The sequence below is a fragment of the Ranitomeya imitator genome, chromosome 2 (genome assembly GCF_032444005.1).
Source record: "Ranitomeya imitator isolate aRanImi1 chromosome 2, aRanImi1.pri, whole genome shotgun sequence".
Classification (NCBI taxonomy): domain Eukaryota; kingdom Metazoa; phylum Chordata; class Amphibia; order Anura; family Dendrobatidae; genus Ranitomeya; species Ranitomeya imitator.
Window position 1 is genome coordinate 241,913,371 of NC_091283.1, and position 17,050 is coordinate 241,930,420.

The following is a 17,050-nucleotide window of genomic DNA, read 5'->3' on the forward strand; positions in this document are numbered from 1 at the left end:
CCGCCATTTTGGAAGATGGCAGTGCCCATGGCGGAAGACAGATGGACACCGGGAGGGACACCGGTACTTGTGAGGTTAAGGGGGTGGGATCAGGCTGCGGGGGGAGTGGAGGACAGAATGGAGGGGAGAGGAGGGCAGTAGAGGACAGGACAGAGGGGAGGAAAGACTGACGCGGCGGCAGATCGCCGCCATCTGTCGGTGGCTGGGGCCGGATCACGGTCTCCAGCTGTGGCCGATGATATTGCAGCATCAGCCATGGCTGGATTGTAATATTTCACCAAGTTTCATTGGTGAAATATTACAACTGCTCCGACTGGCTGTTGAGACTAAATCAGCCAATCAGAGCAATCGTAGCAACGGATGGGGGGGGAAGAGGGTGAGCAAAACCACCCCCCCGGGTTGAAGTACAACTCCCCCTGTTCCTGCAGGTCGGGTGAAATTTGAGTTCACCCATTCACCCGACCTGCAGGAACGCGATCCTGCCATGACGCCACATAGACGTCACAGGTCGGATTGCCACCGACTTTAATGACGCATACGTGGCGTCACAGGTTGGGAAGGGGTTAAAGAGAACTGTGTATAATAGTGCAGAGCGGAGATGTCTTAAAGGTGGTTGTTGTTTAATCTGTATTTGTAGTTTTCAGTTAATGAGTTTCTCGTGCTCTGGGGCGGGGCTGTGGGCGGGGCTTTATGTGACGGAACCTGAAAACTCATCTCTTCAGGAAAGCCTACAGCCTGCACTGACACCGCTGCTGCCTCATCACTATCGAAGCTACCGCCTCACCAACACCGGAGCTACCGCCTCACCAACACCAGAGCTACCACCTCACCAACACTGGAGCTCCTGCAACCCTCAACCTACTGTCTCCTTCCCCATAATCCTGTAGAATGTAAGCCCGCAAGGGCAGGGTCCTCGCCCCTCTGTATCAGTCCGTCATTGTTAGTTTGTTTACTGTATGTGATATTTGTAACTTGTATGTAACCCCTTCTCATGTACAGCACCATGGAATCAATGGTGCTATATAAATAAATAATAATAATAATAATGTGGTGCTGTGGGCGGGGCTTTACGTGGTGCTCTGATTACATATTCATCTGTATTGGCTTATGACAGGTCACTGATCCCTCACTGACCTGCCCCCATTTTTACATAATGCATATAATAGTGTTGATATTATTGTTGATAATGCCTATAATATTGTGGCTATTGGGAGGCTTAGAAAAAAAATTACATCCAGCAAAATGACACCGGCGATGGCAGCACCTGCGCAGTCTATAAGTAAGAGATAGATGCTACTGGACAGGCGCCGTTGGTGTCATTTTGATGGATGTAATTTTTTTTTCTACTCCTCCCAATAACCACAATATTGTAGGCATTATCAAAAATAATATCAATACATTATGCATTATGTAAAAATGGGGGCAGGTCAGTGAGGGATCAGCGACCTATCAAAAGCCAATACAGATGAACATGTAATCAGCACACCACATAAAGCCCCGCCCACAGCCCCGCCCCAGAGTGCCACATAAAGCCCCACCCACAGCCCCGCCCCAGAGCACGAGAATTTCGTTAACTGAAAACTACAAATACAGATTACACAACAGTAAACCAGAGTTGCATTCATTTATGGTGGACCATTGGAGCTACTATGAATCCTGACCAGAAGATTAGAGAAAATAATATTGCTCCCCATTTCAGGAGAGATTGTGCAGTAATCTGAATTTCTTAGGATCAGAAACAATGTAATTTATGAGGTGGAGTGAATCCATGAAACCAGGGCTGGAGCCAACACATCTCCTGCAGGCGGGAATAAATGTATATTACAGCCATCAGCCACGCACAGCTCAGAGATATATCATGGCACCGGTGTGATGGGTTTATGTAGATTATCATAATCCTCCTGGAAGTTAGTCGGTTTTACTACAAATTGAAAAGTCAGGATAAAGGGAAACTCTGTTATTGTCCAGAAATTCACACTTGGCCTCACTGCACATTTAATGTTGTCGATCATAAAAGTGAAGTTTGGCCAGAAAGACTGGACCTGGTCTTGTAGGGACCATATGATCACATTCAGCAGCACAGAAGGGAGAGAAGGGAGATTCATCCGATAAGATCTCAGGGTTCTAGGAAGCCAACAGCATCATTACCCTCCGCTTTCTCTTACAGGCCCATCATCATATTTTTCTCCAAGTGATTTTCTATCTTGTCAGCACATTCTACGTACGCTGTCATTTGGCTTTATAGTTCACAGATCTGGGCAGGTAACGGTCAGCACCTTCTAATGTGAAGGAGAGAATGGCTAAAGAAATCGAAATGGACCTATCATAGACTGACACTGGCTACTCAGAAGATTGTGTGACACCCATTTCCTGTCTCTTTGTCTTGAGAATAAACTTCAGTTGTGTGCAAGCCTTTGCTGAGAAAGGAGTATACATATAACTCTGTATTCGGTGTGACTCTTTAAGCGTCCACTCGGACTATATTGGGTCAGGTACAAGCAATTATACAAATCTCGCTTTAAGGCCATGTTCACACTATGCGGTTTTTACTGCGGAACCGCGGCGATTTTGCCGCTGCAGGTCCGCAGCTGTTTTCCATGCAGGGTACAGTACAATGTTACCCTATGGAAAACAGAAACCGCAGTGTACATGATGCGGAAAAACCCGAAAAAAACCGCGCAGAATTGCTGCGGAAAAAAAGAAGGACCATGTCACTTCTTTGTGCAGAATCGCAGCGATTCTGCACACATAGAAATGCATTGATCCGCTTACTTCCCGCATGGGGCTGTGCCCACCATGCGGGAAGTAATGCGGATAATGTGCGGGTTATACCCGGGGTGGAGGAGAGGAGACTCTCCTCCAGGCCCCGGGAACCATATTTGTATTAAAAAAAAAAGAATTCAAATAAAAAATCATGATATACTCACCTCGGAAGTCTCAGCGCTGCACGCGGCCGTCCGGTCTCAGGTTTGCTATGCGACCAGGACCTTCGGTGACGTCGCGGTCACATGACCGTGACGTCACCGAAGGTCCTGGTCGCACAGCATCTTTGGAACCGGACCGCCGCCTGCAGCGCCGAGGAGATCGGGACGTCGGAGGGTGAGTATATCATTATGATTTTATTATTTTTAACACTACTATTGATGCTGCATATGCAGCATCAATAGTAGGGGTAAATCCCGCAGCAGAACCCGCAGGACAAACCGCGATAAATCTGCAGGGATAACCGCAGCGGGTTTGCCCTGCAGATTTATCAAATCCGCTGCGGGAAACCCGCAGTATAAAAAGGAACGTGTGAATGTGGCCTAAGGGATCACCCTCACACTAATACCAGGGTGTAGGTGGATCTTCCAGGTTGTAAGTTCTATAGAAAAGGGCTTTTAATGCCGAAAGTCATTTGAACAACTTTCGGTGGAGGAGAATGTTGTGGTCTAGAGGTAAAATGGTGATCATGGTAATACTGCCGGACTACACCACCGATAAAGCAGCCACAGCCGGTGACTGAGAACAATCCGTGACCTCTCTACATTTAGTGGTTACTACTCACCTGGGTAGCCATATGTGGGAATCTCCTCTTTACACTGCTCATCCCCCCTCACATATGTCTCTGTAGTATTAATATGGGTCAGATCTTCACCCTGAAACAAATATTGTAAAAGTCACCGACAGATGGAGAAGTCCCATCTATGATCAGCTCTTATCCTGCCATCTCCACCGTTCTCATAACACAAGTATAAAACATATAATACTGGTGGATAAAACAAGACTGAGCACAAGACCTTCACCGGCATCAACACGATCTCCTGACTAGAGTTGAGCGACTTTTACTTTTTTAGGATCGAGTCGGGTTTCGCAAAACCCGACTTTCTCAAAAGTCGGGTCGGGTGAAATCGGCTGATTATTGCGAAACGTCGGGGGCCGACCGAAACCCAATGCAAGTCAATGGGGAATCAAAGTCGGCAGTGAGTGGAGGACAGGAAAACACCTACAGTGCCCATTTTAATGCCAAAAACATCAATTCGTATTACTGAAGCTTGTCAATCTTAATTAACTTTATAATAATAGATAGGCATTGAAAACAGGGACTCATTTGGCTAGTTGTGGGGGGGTAGGGCTGGCTCAAGATTTTCGTGGGCCCAGGAAATGCAAAATGCGTCACGGCGCTGGAGCAGGGAGAGGTATTTCAACTTTGCAAGTGCTGCGATCCTGGGCAAGCAGGGGGGCCCACTAGTTGGCATTGGCACTGGCACAGGGTCCCTCATAGTACGGCGGTGTGTTTGACGGCGGGCGGCGCCTCCCACTGCCAGAGACACTTTTGCGTACTATGAGAGGCCCTGTGCCAGTGCCAATGAGTATGCCCCCCACACCTGATGAAGGAACCTGCATTTTCATCCTTACCTTCCTCTTTGTCCCCGTGTAAGGTGGTATAGTATGCGGGAAGGGGAACCTGACTTTCAGCAGGGTCAGATTCTGGCTGTGTAGAGTGCAAGGGGAATGTAGTGGTCTGGGTCTATGTACCAGCAGACTCATCTAGCAGTGGCTGGGCAATGGGCAGGATGAGGAGGAAACACAGATATAGGCCCAAAATTAAAAAGTAGGCTAAAAGCAGTTCAAAATTGGTAACAGGACTAAACAGGCGGCATTGCTTTGTTCACTGGAGGACAATTGTAACAAGTGGCTCAGACAGACTTAGTAGGCCTAAAATAAAAAAAGTAGGCTAAATGCAGTTCAAAATTGGTAAGAGGAGTACACAGGCAGCATAGCTTTGTTCAGCGGAGGACAACTGTAATGAGAGGCTCAGACAGACTTAGTAGGCCTAAAATAAAAAAAAGTAAGCTAAATGCAGTTCAAAATTGGTAAGAGGAGTACACAGGCGGCATAGCTTTGGTCAGCGGAGGAGGACAACTGTAATGAGAGGCTCACACAGACTTAGTAGGCCTAAAATTAAAAAGTAGGCTAAATGCAGTTCAAAATTGGTAAGAGGAGTACACAGGCGGCATAGGTTTGTTCAGCGGAGGACAACTGTGATGAGAAGCTGACACAGTTACTAGGCCCAAATAAGTAAGTAGGCTAAATGCAGTTCAAAATTGGTAACAGGAGTACACAGGCGGCATAGCTTTGGCCAGCGGAGGAGGACAACTGTAATGAGAGGCTGACACAGTTACTAGGCCCAAATAAGTAAGTAGGCTAAATGCAGTTCAAAATTGGTAACAGGAGTACATAGGCACCATAGCTTTGGTCAGCGGAGGCAACTGTAACGAGAGGCTGACACAGTTACTAGGCCCAAATAAGTAAGTAGGCTAAATGCAGTTCAAAATTGGTAAGAGGAGTACACAGGCGGCATAGCTTTGGTCAGCGGAGGAGGACAACTGTAATGAGAGGCTCATACAGACTTAGTAGGCCTAAAATAAAAAAGTAGGCTAAATGCAGTTCAAAATTGATAAGAGGAGTACACAGGCGGCATAGCTTTGTTGAGCGGAGGAGGACAACTGTAATGAGAGGCCGCCACAGTTACTAGGCCCAAAAAAGTAAGTAGAATAAATGCAGTTCAAAATTGGTAACAGGAGTACACAGGCGGCATAGCTTTGGTCAGTGGAGGAGGACAACTGTAATGAGAGGCTCACACAGACTTAGTAGGCCTAAAATAAAAAAGTAGGCTAAATGCAGTTCAAAATTGGTAAGAGGAGTACACAGGCAGCATAGCTTTGTTCAGTAGAGGACAACTGTAATAAGTGGCTGACACAGTTAGTAGGCCAAAATAACAAAGTGGGCTAAATGTTTGCCAAAAAAAATGTCATAAATAAACTGGTGGCATAGCGAGGTACAGGGGTGGGCTCCTCTGCTGAGTAGCAGACAGTTGTAGTTGGCGCAAAGTATTAACTGGTCTAAATGGAGGCCAGGGCCCCTGTATATTTTTATTATCATCTATCATTTCAACAAATTTGTATTGGCAGTGCCAGTGGCGTATCCTAGGGGGGGCAGCCGGTGCATGTGCCTCGGGCGCAGCCGACAGGGGGGGCACCAGCGGGCCGCCTGATGATGCGGCGGTCCAAGGAGGCTCGGGTGGGACTGCACTTGTCTCGCAGCTGAGCCCCTCCACCGCAGAGAGTCGCACACCACAGCTAATGCTGCTGCAGCTCTGTGCACACAGGACCTGTGATAAGGTCACAGAAGGGGAGGAGTCAGGAGTCACATGATCAAGGGCCTCCGTGTAGTGCAGGACTCAGTGCTGGTTGTCATGGTGCTGGAGGATGAGAGTAAGCTTTTGTGTGGGGTCAGGAGTGGTTTGTGTGGATGTAGCAGAGCCGTGTGTGTACGAGGTGTACAGAGTGGAAGCCGTGTGTGCAAGGTGTATGGAGCGGAGCTGGGTATGTACGGAGCAGAGCAGTGTGTGTACGAGGTGTACAGAGCGGAACAGGGTGTGTGCAAGGTGTATGGAGCGGAGCCGTTTGTGTACGAGGTGTGCGGAGCAGAACTGGGTGTGTGCACGGTGTATGGAGCGGAGCCATGTGTGTACAGAGCGGAACCGTGTGTGTATGAGGTGTATGGAGCAGAACTGGGTGTGTACGAGGTGTACAGAGCAGAGCCGCATGTTTACGAGGTGTACGGAGCAGAGCCGCGGGTGTACAAGGTGTACGGAGCAGAGCTGCGTGTGTACGAGGTGTACGGAGCAGAGCCGCGTGTGTATGAGGTGTACGGAGCAGAGGCGCATGTGTATGAGGTGTACGGAGCAGAGCCGCGTGTGTATGAGGTGTACGGAGCAGAGCCGCGTGTGTATGAGGTGTATGGAGCAGAGCCACGTGTGTACGGAGCGGAGCCGTGTGTGCAAGGTGTACAGAGCTCAGCCGCATGTGTAGGAGTAACTAGGTGTGGCCATTATACTGTACGCAATATGTGTGTGTGTGTGTGTTTGTGCGTGCATGCGTAGCGCTGCGGGTGAATGTGCAGAGATGTAAATTGTTTTGTGTGTTTGTAAATGTTATTTGTGATACTGACTCTCATGTTTTTATTTATGTTAGGAGCATTAAAGCGGATGTCCAGGTTTGTGATGAGTCTGCAGTCATTCTTTGTGACTGCAGACTTCTGAGTTCTCACAGTGCGCACTGCACGCTGTCAGGATTCTCTCGTGCTGGCGATTTACATACATGCGGTCACATGCTGACTAGATATGTGTGGCCTCACTCAATGAAAATAAACTGAGTGAGGCTGGGCACGTCTAGTTGGAATGTGGTCAGAAGTATCCAAATCACATGCTTCTGCTGACATTACTGTCCACCGGCAAGGGAGAATCCTAAAAGTGTGCAGTGCATTAGTTGGGAGAATTCAGAAGCTGCGATGTCAGGATTCAGCTCTGCAGGTTCCAGTACCCATCATTGGACACTTCACTCATATGTGATTATCATACTTATGGTCCTGTGACAATGAGCTTCTCTTCCGCTGCTCTCAGTTTTTCACTGAATATTGAGAGCATTAGGGAGAGGAGCTCGTCGGTACGTGACTAAGTGTGAAAATCGCATATGTCAAAATGAATTCTTGCCCCGGGTGCCAGAAACCCTAGATACGCCTCTGGGCAGTGCCATTGAAGGATTTAACAGCACAGACTACACAGTGGTGGAGCAGGGAGAGGTGAGTTTTGCAAGTGGTAGAGCACAGTTCGAGCTGGGGGGAACACTCTCTCATGGGCGGCGGTACTGGCACAGGGTCCCTCATATTACGACGGTGTGTCTGACTTTGGTTGTGCACCACCGCCATCAGAGACACTTCACTGTACTATGAGGGAGCCTGTGCCAGTGCCGTCGCCCAAGAGTGGGGGCACCCACCTGTCCAGGCAAACGGCACTCGCACGGGTGCTTGCGCCAAGTGGTGACCACGGCCCTGTGGGGGGAGTCGGCCCATTTAGGGAGGTATAAAAATGGCCTATGGTGGACATTCAGCAGCTGCAAATGGAGGAATTGGAGCAGTCAGTAAGAGGAGGCCAAAAGCAAGACATTTTTCAGGCAAGCTACGTGTCAGCAGGGGAAGGTGGGGCAAAATAATTGGAAATCCATGATTGGTTCATTTTAATGAAGGTTAGATCATCAACATTTCGGGTAGCCAAACGTATCCTTTTTTCGGTCAGTATTGAACCAGCAGCACTGAAGACTCTTTCTGATAGCACACTAGCTGCTGGGCAAGCAAGCTCCTGTAATGCATATTCTGTCAATTCAGGCCAGGTGTCTATTTTAGATGCCCAGTAATCAAAGGGGAATGACCTGTGAGGGAGAACATCGATAAGGGAGGAAAAATAGTTGGTAACCATACTGGACAAATGCTGTCTCCTGTCACTTTGAATCGATGCAGCAGTACCTGTCGTGTCTGCGGTCATTGCAAAATCACTCCACAACCTGGTCAGAAAACCCATCTGTCCAACGCCACTTTGGATTTGTGCACCTCTAACACCTCTGCCATGTTGCCCCCTACAGCTCGTGTGAGAATCATCAGCGCCGCTGTGTGCTGGGAATGCCTGAACCAAACGGTCTACAAGAGTTGCTTGTTTGGTAGCCAATATTTGCTCAAGGTTCTCATGTGGCATGATATTTTGTAATTTTCCTTTGTATCGTGGATCCAGGAGGCAGGCCAACTAGTAATTGTCATCGGTCATCATTTTGATAATGCGGGGGTCCCTTTTTAGGATACGCAAGGCATACTCAGCCATGTGGGCCAATTGTTGTGAATTCTGTTGTCAAGCTCCCTCCTGTGGTCATGAATGGTACTTCGGCTGGTTCTGTCCATGGGCTTCCTCTAATGGTTGTGAGTGGGGCTGCGGCTTCTGAGTTTCCTTCCACAGGTGACGAGGTTAATTCGTTAGCTGGCTGCTCTATTTAACTCCACTTAGATCATTGCTCCAGGCCACCTGTCAATGTTCCAGTATTGGTCTGTTCGCTCCTGGATTGTTCTTGTGACCTGTCTTCTCCTGCAGAAGTTAAGTTCCTGCTTGTTTTTCTCTTGTTTGCTATTTTTCTGTCCAGCTTGCTATTTTGATTTTTGTCTTGCTTGCTGGAAGCTCTGGGACGCAGAGGGAGCGCCTCCGCACCGTGAGTCGGTGCGGAGGGTCTTTTGCGCCCTCCGCGTGGTTTTTTTGTAGTTTTTGTGCTGACCGCAAAGTCATCTTTCCTATCCTCTGTCTGTTCAGTAAGTCGGGCCTCTCTTTGCTAAATCTATTTCATCTCTGTGTTTGTGATTTTCATCTTAACTCACCGTCATTATATGTGGGGGGCTGCCTTTTCCTTTGGGGAATTTCTCTGAGGCAAGGTAGGCTTATTTTTCTATCTTTAGGGCTAGCTAGTTCCTTAGGCTGTGATGAGTTGCATAGGGAGCGTTAGGAGCAATCCACGGCTATTTCTTGTGTGTGTGATAGGATTAGGGATTGCGGTCAGCAGAGTTCCCACGTCCCAGAGCTTGTCCTGTATTATTGTAACTATCAGGTCTTTCCGTGTGCACTTAACCACCAGGCCCATTATTGTCCTAACCACCAGGTCATAACAGCCAATGTTCCAGGTGTCAATTCACTGCTTGTGCTGGGTTGAGGAGCACTTTCTTGCAAATCAACATCACTTGTGGCCCGCAAAAACCCTATACTTGACCTTGCAACGCCACCAGTTTATATTGCCCCCTGAGAAGCATCCTCCTCCCATAAATATTCATCCCCATCATCCACCTCCTCCTCCTCTTTGTCCGCCACCTTGTCCAGGAGACTTCCCTGAGCAGACAATGGCTGACTGTCATCAAGGCTTCCCTCCTCCTCGGCTGCAGACGCCTGCTCCTTAATGTGTATCAAACTTTGCATCAGCAGACGCATTAGTGGGATGCTTATGATGGCGTCATCTGCACTTACCAGCCATGTGCATTCCTCAAAACACTGAAGGACTTGACAAAGGTCTTGGAGCTTCGACCACTGCACACCAAACAACTCCATGTCTGCCATCCAAGTGCCTGCCCGTGTATGTGTATCCTCCCACAAATAAATGACAGCACGCCTCTGTTCGCACAGCCTCTGAACCATGTGCAGTGTGGAGTTCCACCTTGTTGCAACGTCGATTATTAGGCGGTGCTGGGGAAGATTCAGCAATTGCTGATGGTTCAGTATACGGCTGGAGTGTACGGGTGACCGGCGGATGTGCGAGCAAAGTCTTCACACCTTCAGGAGCAGGGCTGGTAACTCTGGATAATTTTTCAGGAAGCACTGCACCACCAGGTTCAAGGTGTGAGCCAGGCAAGGAATGTGTTTCAGTTCTGAAAGGGCTATGGCAGCCATAAAATGCCTTCCTTTATCACAGACTACCTTGCCTGCCTCAAGATGTACACTGCCCAGCCATGACTGAGTTTCTTGCTGCAAGTACTCGGCCAGTACTTCCGCGGTGTGTCTGTTGTCGTCCAAACACCTCATTGGTAGCACAGCCTGCTGACGCTTACCACTAGCTGTTCCATAATGGGACACCTCGTGTGCAACACTGGCAGCTGCGGATGGAGTGGTCATGCGACTGCGCTCTGTGGACGAGCTTTCACTTCTGGAGGAGGAGGAAGAGCAGGAGGTGTGGCAAATGCCTACAGCCAACTGTTTACTAGACCGTGGGCTAGGCAGAACTGTCCCACTATTGCTGTCCCCTGTGGACCCTGCATCCTTATTAACCCAGTGCGCCGTGATGAACACGTAACGTCCCTGGCCATGACTACTGGTCCATGCATCTGTTGTGAGGTGCATCTTTCTACTGGCTGATTGTCTCAGTGCATGGACAATGCAGTCTTTGACATGCTGGTGGAGGGCTGGGATGGCTTTTCTTGCAAAGAAGTGTTGACTGGGTAGGTCATAGCATGGCACTGCGTAGGCCATCAGGGCTTTGAAAGCTTTGCTTTCAACCAAACGGTAGGGCATCATCTCTAACGAGATTAGTCTAGCGATGTGGGCGTTCAAACCGTGTGTACGTGGATGACAGGATGAGTACTTTCTTTTCCTAACGAGAGTCTCTTGTAGGGTGAGCTGGACAGGAGAGCTGCATATGGTGGAACTAGCGGGGGTGGTGGTGGACATGGCAGATTGAGAGAGGGTTGGTGATGGTATTCTTGCTGTTGGCCTACATACAGTGTTTCCTACCAAGAACCTTGTGATTTCCTGACTGCTTTGGCCTTGCGACGATACCTCCACATTTGCTGCTCGTGGTGTCCTAACCGGTTGGCTTACAGTGAGGGAAGCAATGTAGCGTTGCTGACTACCTTCATTCTGAGCAGGGGCACCAACGGTACGGAACGTTTGGTAGTTAGTCCAGGCTTGCAAGTGCATGCTGGTTAAATGTCTAAGCATGCACCTTGTATTTAAATGTTAGAGATTCTTCCCTAAAGGTCTTTGAGCATTTCTTACAGATAACTTTTCACTGATCATTCGGACCTTGATTAAAAAATTCACTCTTCCTACTATTATTATTATTATACATTTTTATAGCGCCATTTATTCCATGGCGCTTTACATGTGAATACGAGGCAAATATAGACAAATACATTAAACACTACTATGGAATACCTTTTCAGGCATTGCACGCTGTGCTACTTTCACCGGATGGCCACACTGTTCTAAAACTGTTTTTGGTTTTGACAAACGTTTTTGGCCAGATACGGGCCTGCCAAATGAAAAATGTTGCGATGTAGACGGCTGCTGCGGATCATCCTCCTCCGCTTCTGAGCTACTGGCAGCAGCACCTTCTTCCCCCAATGGCTCCCAATCTGAGTCAACAACTGGGTCATCTATCACCTCCTCTTCAATTTCATGTGCACCTTCCTCTGTGTCACCGTGTAAGGTGTAATGGCGTTCGGGACGGGCAGCATAGTCTCATCAGGGTCAGATTCTGGCTCAGTACACTGCGAGGGCAATGTAGTGATCTGAGTCAATGGAACAGCATAATAATCTAGCAGTGGCTGTGCATCTGTGCACTCCATGTCCGATTCATCTTGTAATGGGCTTTTAACAATTTCCCTCTCTAACCCAGGCACGGTATGTGTAAAGAGCTCCATGGAGTAAACTTTAGTGTCGCCTGCCGCATTCTTCACTTTTGGTTTGGGTGAAGGACACAAGGAAGCGACCTGTTCTTGACCGGGAGCATCCACTGATGACTCGCTGCTTTTATATTTCGAACTTTCGGAACAGGAGGCGAAAGAGCGAAAGGCTGAGTCAGCAAGGAAAGCCAAAACTTTTTCCTGCTGCTCCGGCTTTAAAAGCTGTTTTCCTACTCCCAGATAAGGGAGCCTTCGAGGCCTTGTGTAGCCAGACGATGATGCTGGCTCAACACCTCGAGCCTTTGGTGCTATTTTGCTTTTCCCACTACCACCAGATGCTCCACCACCACCATCAGTACCAGCTGGCAACGACCTAACCAAAATAACAACCGTTATATGGTACTGTGAAACAAGGTAGAAGGTGTATATAAACTTGTTGAGAATTTAAATCTCCCTTTTTGGGGGGGCAGACTGCACCAAAACTCAGGCACAGTGTATTACACTACACAATGTAAGTGGCAGAACGTGGCTGGAAGATATACGACAAACAGAACTGACGTAGATCCACTTAGTGCCAATTTAAATCTCCCTTTTTGGGGGGGAGACTGCAACAAAACTCAGGCCCAGTGTATTACACTACACAATGTAAGTGGCAGAACGTGGCTGGAAGATGTATGACAAACTAACAGAACTGTGACGTAGATCCACTTAGTACCAATTTAAATCGCCCTTTTTTGGGGGGGAGACTGCAACAAAACTCATAAACATAAGGATGAATGACCTCGGGGAGATCAAAACATCCAACACCGTGGAGACACCATCACGTGTTTCTCAGCGCAGTGCTCTAGAACACTGCCCGGATCCCTTATGGGAAATATGCAAATGCATGTAGAAAAGCCGCGGAGACACCATCACATGTTTCTCAACGCAAGCAATAAATAGCCAGGTCTTTCACCGGGAAGGAACAACCACGGGAAGGGCAGCATCCAAAAAGGAAAACCACCTATGCCAAAACATGGTATCCATCCACAGACAGCTGTTTCGGGGTATTTGCCCCTCATTAGTCTGGAGTAGGAAACTGGCTATTAGGAGCAGTGCCTAGTAAAAGGACAACAAACATAAGGATGAATGACCTCGGGGAGATCAAAACATCCAACACCGCGGAGACACCATCACGTGTTTCTCAACGCAGTGATTCAGAACACTGCCCCCATCCGTTATGGGAAATGTGCAAATGCATGTAGAAAAGCAGCGGAGACACCATCACGTGTTTCTCAACGCAAGCAATAAATAGCCAGGTCTTTCACCAGGAAGGAACTACCACGGGAAGGGCAGCATCCAAAAAGGAAAACCACCTATGCCAAAACATGGTATCCATCCACAGACAGCTGTTTCGGGGTAGTGTGGAGTAGGAAACTGTCTATTAGGAGCAGTGTCTAGTAAAAGGATTATAAACATAAGTCCTTTTGCTAGGCAAATGTCCCGAAACAGCTGTCTGTGGATGGATACCATGTTTTGGTCTCAGGACAAGTATGGCAGCAATAAAAAGGACTGCTGCACACAAAAGAGTGTGGACAAAGAAACAAGAGAACTGTGCAGAAAGGAGAAACAGGATTTTTGCTTTTAAAAAAGCAGTTGGTTTGCACAGCGGCGTATAAACAGCAATGCAGCTATCAGGGAGCCTTATAAGGCAGCCTAATAAGCTACAGAGCTGATGCACAGAAATCTAGCCTCCACTGTCCCTGCAAAGAAAAGGTGGTGTTGGACAGAGGAAATCGTTACAGCACAAGCAGTTTTGGGGTTAATCTTCCCTCCCTAACTATATCCCTGCTTCTCACAAAGCTGCAGCAACCTCTCCCTATGCTAAAATCGGCAGAAGTAAGATGGCGGTCGGCGGGAACGCCCCTTTATAGCCCCTGTGACACCGCAGAAAGCAAGCCAATCACTGCCATGCCCTTCTCTAAGATGGTGGGGACCGAGACCTGTGTCATCATGCTGCCCACACTCTGCGTCCTCCTTCATTGGATGAAAAATGGCGCTGAAAACATCATACGAAACGTGACTTTGGAGCGCTGATCGCCGACCTCATGGCCGATCCCACACTAGGATCGGGTTGGGTTTCACGAAACCCAACTTTGCTGAAAGTCCGCGATTTTTCAATTCATCCGATCCGTTTCGCTCAACCCTACTCCTGACACCTTCTCTCCACCTACCTGATGATCCTGAGGAGCATTGGGATCTTCTTGGTTACAGTCCTGTGGAAGAAGAGGACGGGGACATCTCTCTGGTGTTGTCCTCTTACGGGATAGATCTGGAGGAAACACATACAGGGAGTGAATTCATTCTTTACATACAGATAATTATAGGCCGTGTGTATTTAGTCCTGTCTATTACCTGGAGATGTGAGGGGCTGGGGAACCTCCATTATGACGTTCTTGTACAGATCTCTGTGTCCTTCTAAATACTCCCACTCCTCCATGGAGAAATAGACAGCGACATCCTGACACCTTATAGGAACCTGACACATACAATGATACCGTCATCCCCCGATCACTTCATAGCGTTACTGTATAATGTCCCAGCATTCCCAGCAGTGTCACCTCTCCAGTCAGCAGCTCAATCATCTTGTAGATGAGTTCTAGGATCTTCTGGTCATTGATTTCCTCATGGATCAGGGGGTGAGGTGCAGGCCCCGTGATTGGGCTCAGGGGTCTTCCCCATCCCTCAGACACAGGGTCCTGACAGTGATCACTAGAGGTCTTCTTCACCACTGTGTAATACTGGTAATGGAGAGACACATTAATAAATATCACTACAGACATTTCCAGAGTCCTCACCTCTCCAGTTCTGTCCATCTGTTATTCCCATAGATAAGAATGATGTAATGTGACGTCATCAGAATCTCTCACCTCTCCAGTAAGCCGGAAGAGGATCTCTAGGGTGAGGTGTAATATCCTCTCCACCATCTTGTCTTTGTCCATATCCATCTTTGATGGGTAAATCAGGAAAATGTTCTTTTGTAGAAGATCTTCACTGAGAGGATCCGATATTGTAGAGACCTGAATGAGAAGATTAGCCGATGTAACATCATAAGAATCCTGTGTAATAATACAATTACTGGAGATAATAAGGGAAACATATGAGGAGAGTTATTATTTTACAGTATTTAGTTTCCTTCTTTACATCTACTAATAAATTCTATATATTTAGGCCACAGACAACAAGCAGTTTCCTCCTCGGAGTCGGCAGCTGAATACGTTCCTCATAGACTCATCTTCCATAACGCTAATTCTTGTCTCATTTACCGACCCTGGAATCGGCATTAGCAATACTGCAGGAGATATTCATTGCACGCGACATGAGAAATAACTACTTCATGATGAGGACGACATCTTCATCTTCTACTACGGCTCTAGAAACAGATTTGGCCAGAGTCGGTCACTGACTCCATCACCACCGGCCGTCTATATGAAGGTTTCCCGTCTTCCCCGCACTGTAATCTTCTATCACGTTAGATCTCAGCTCTGATTCACACACAGAAGTTTGAGGCTTTTAGAAAAGATTTTTTGTTTCCACAATCAACGCGGACAGAAATGATCTGATCCCAAAGTCTCCATGTGCAGTGATTTATGGGGTTTATTTCTGGCCTTAGGTTTTCCTATATTAGGGTAAGTTCACACAGGGCGTTTTTGCTGCTTTTCTTTTCTTCAGCAAAACCTGATCTTCTTGGCAGGAAAGAAGATGCGTCAAAAACGCAGTTTTAGGTGTGTTTTTTGTTGCGTATTTGGTGATATTTTTTTGTCCATGCTATTGTCCTTGAATTTTCAGCAGCAAAAACGCAGCAAATAATGATACCTGCGTTTTTGCAGTGTTTTTTCAACACCCATTCAAGTCAATGGGTGAAAAATGCTGAAAAAACGCTGAAAGAAATGACAAGCTCAATGTCCAAAAAACGCAGCAAAGCAAAAAAATACTGTGATCGCACAACTATATGTGTGCATGAGATTTCTGAAATCTCATAGGCTTTGCTGGTACTGTAAAAAAACAGCTGAAAATTAGCATTAAAAAAAAACACAGAAAAATGCCCAGTGTGAACTTACCCTGACAAGAAAAACACCAGAAAAAGCAGAAATTAAAATGTTTCTAAAGAAAAAATGGCTCCAACAATTCTTGTAAAAAGAAAAAAAAACATGGAAAAAGCAGAAGACACATTTTATAATTTTTAACATGTTAAACATTTATTAAAAAGAAATTAATCTTTTTGTGCCCCAGAACATAGATGTGCACCGCAGGGACGGCACAGATGAGGCTTCAACAAAAACCCTGGCAGTTTAACCACTTGCTGCTGTGAAAAGCAAACATGGCGTCTAAGAAGGTGACAGAGTTTGGCTGAATGCCCCCCGCCCCCAAGTACTCGATAGTATGGGGCGGCCTCGTTATTACGATACTTACATGCCTAATAATGGTGTCTGGCCTGCAATGTATGAAGGTCTATAAGGCCGGGCCAGAGGCGGCGTCCAATAAGTTACCTTTTACCGCTTTTACATTAGGCTACGGTTACATGAAATCACTGATTTCAGAGGTTTGGGCGACTATATAATGTATTGGGGGCCTCCCGACAAATGATGTCAGGGCAGAGAAGGATCTGACATCCTGAATTTCAGAGGATAATCCGTTTGTTCTTCCTGTAGATAATCCTCCGCTAGAGGAGTCTGGAGGCGACTCTCTCATACAGACCCCAGGAAAGCTGGAATATTTGTGTGTATGAGGGAGTCAGGAGAGATGGCCGTCTGCCAAATGACCGTTCAGCCAACTCTTATCTCATGTGTATGGGGCCGTTAGTATTACACTGACAGCAGTGATGATACTCGGAACTATAGTAGTACAGGGCATCACCGGAGCCATCAGAGGCTTGTATGTTGTATGATCGCACTGATCAGAGGGGTTTAACAAAGGGTTAAAGTGAAAAACATCATAGTTTCTGCAACAAGAAATATCTGTCACGATTGTTCTGTCCCCACATGAG

General features: G+C 47.3%; 1 protein-coding gene across 1 annotated transcript in view; it reads right to left on the minus strand.

Moving 5' to 3' along the window:
* Positions 1-15,079, minus strand: part of LOC138662856 (oocyte zinc finger protein XlCOF22-like) — a 283,481-nt gene extending 268,402 nt beyond the window's left edge. Inside the window, exons 1-4 of the mRNA XM_069748839.1 lie at positions 14,934-15,079; positions 14,625-14,804; positions 14,419-14,542; positions 14,238-14,335 (exon numbers count right to left, since the gene is read on the minus strand). Of these exons, the coding sequence (XP_069604940.1) occupies positions 14,238-14,335; positions 14,419-14,542; positions 14,625-14,804; positions 14,934-15,011 (480 nt within the window). The 5' untranslated portion in view covers positions 15,012-15,079. The remainder of the gene's footprint in view (positions 1-14,237; positions 14,336-14,418; positions 14,543-14,624; positions 14,805-14,933) is intronic.
* Positions 15,080-17,050: the final 1,971 nt, after the last annotated feature.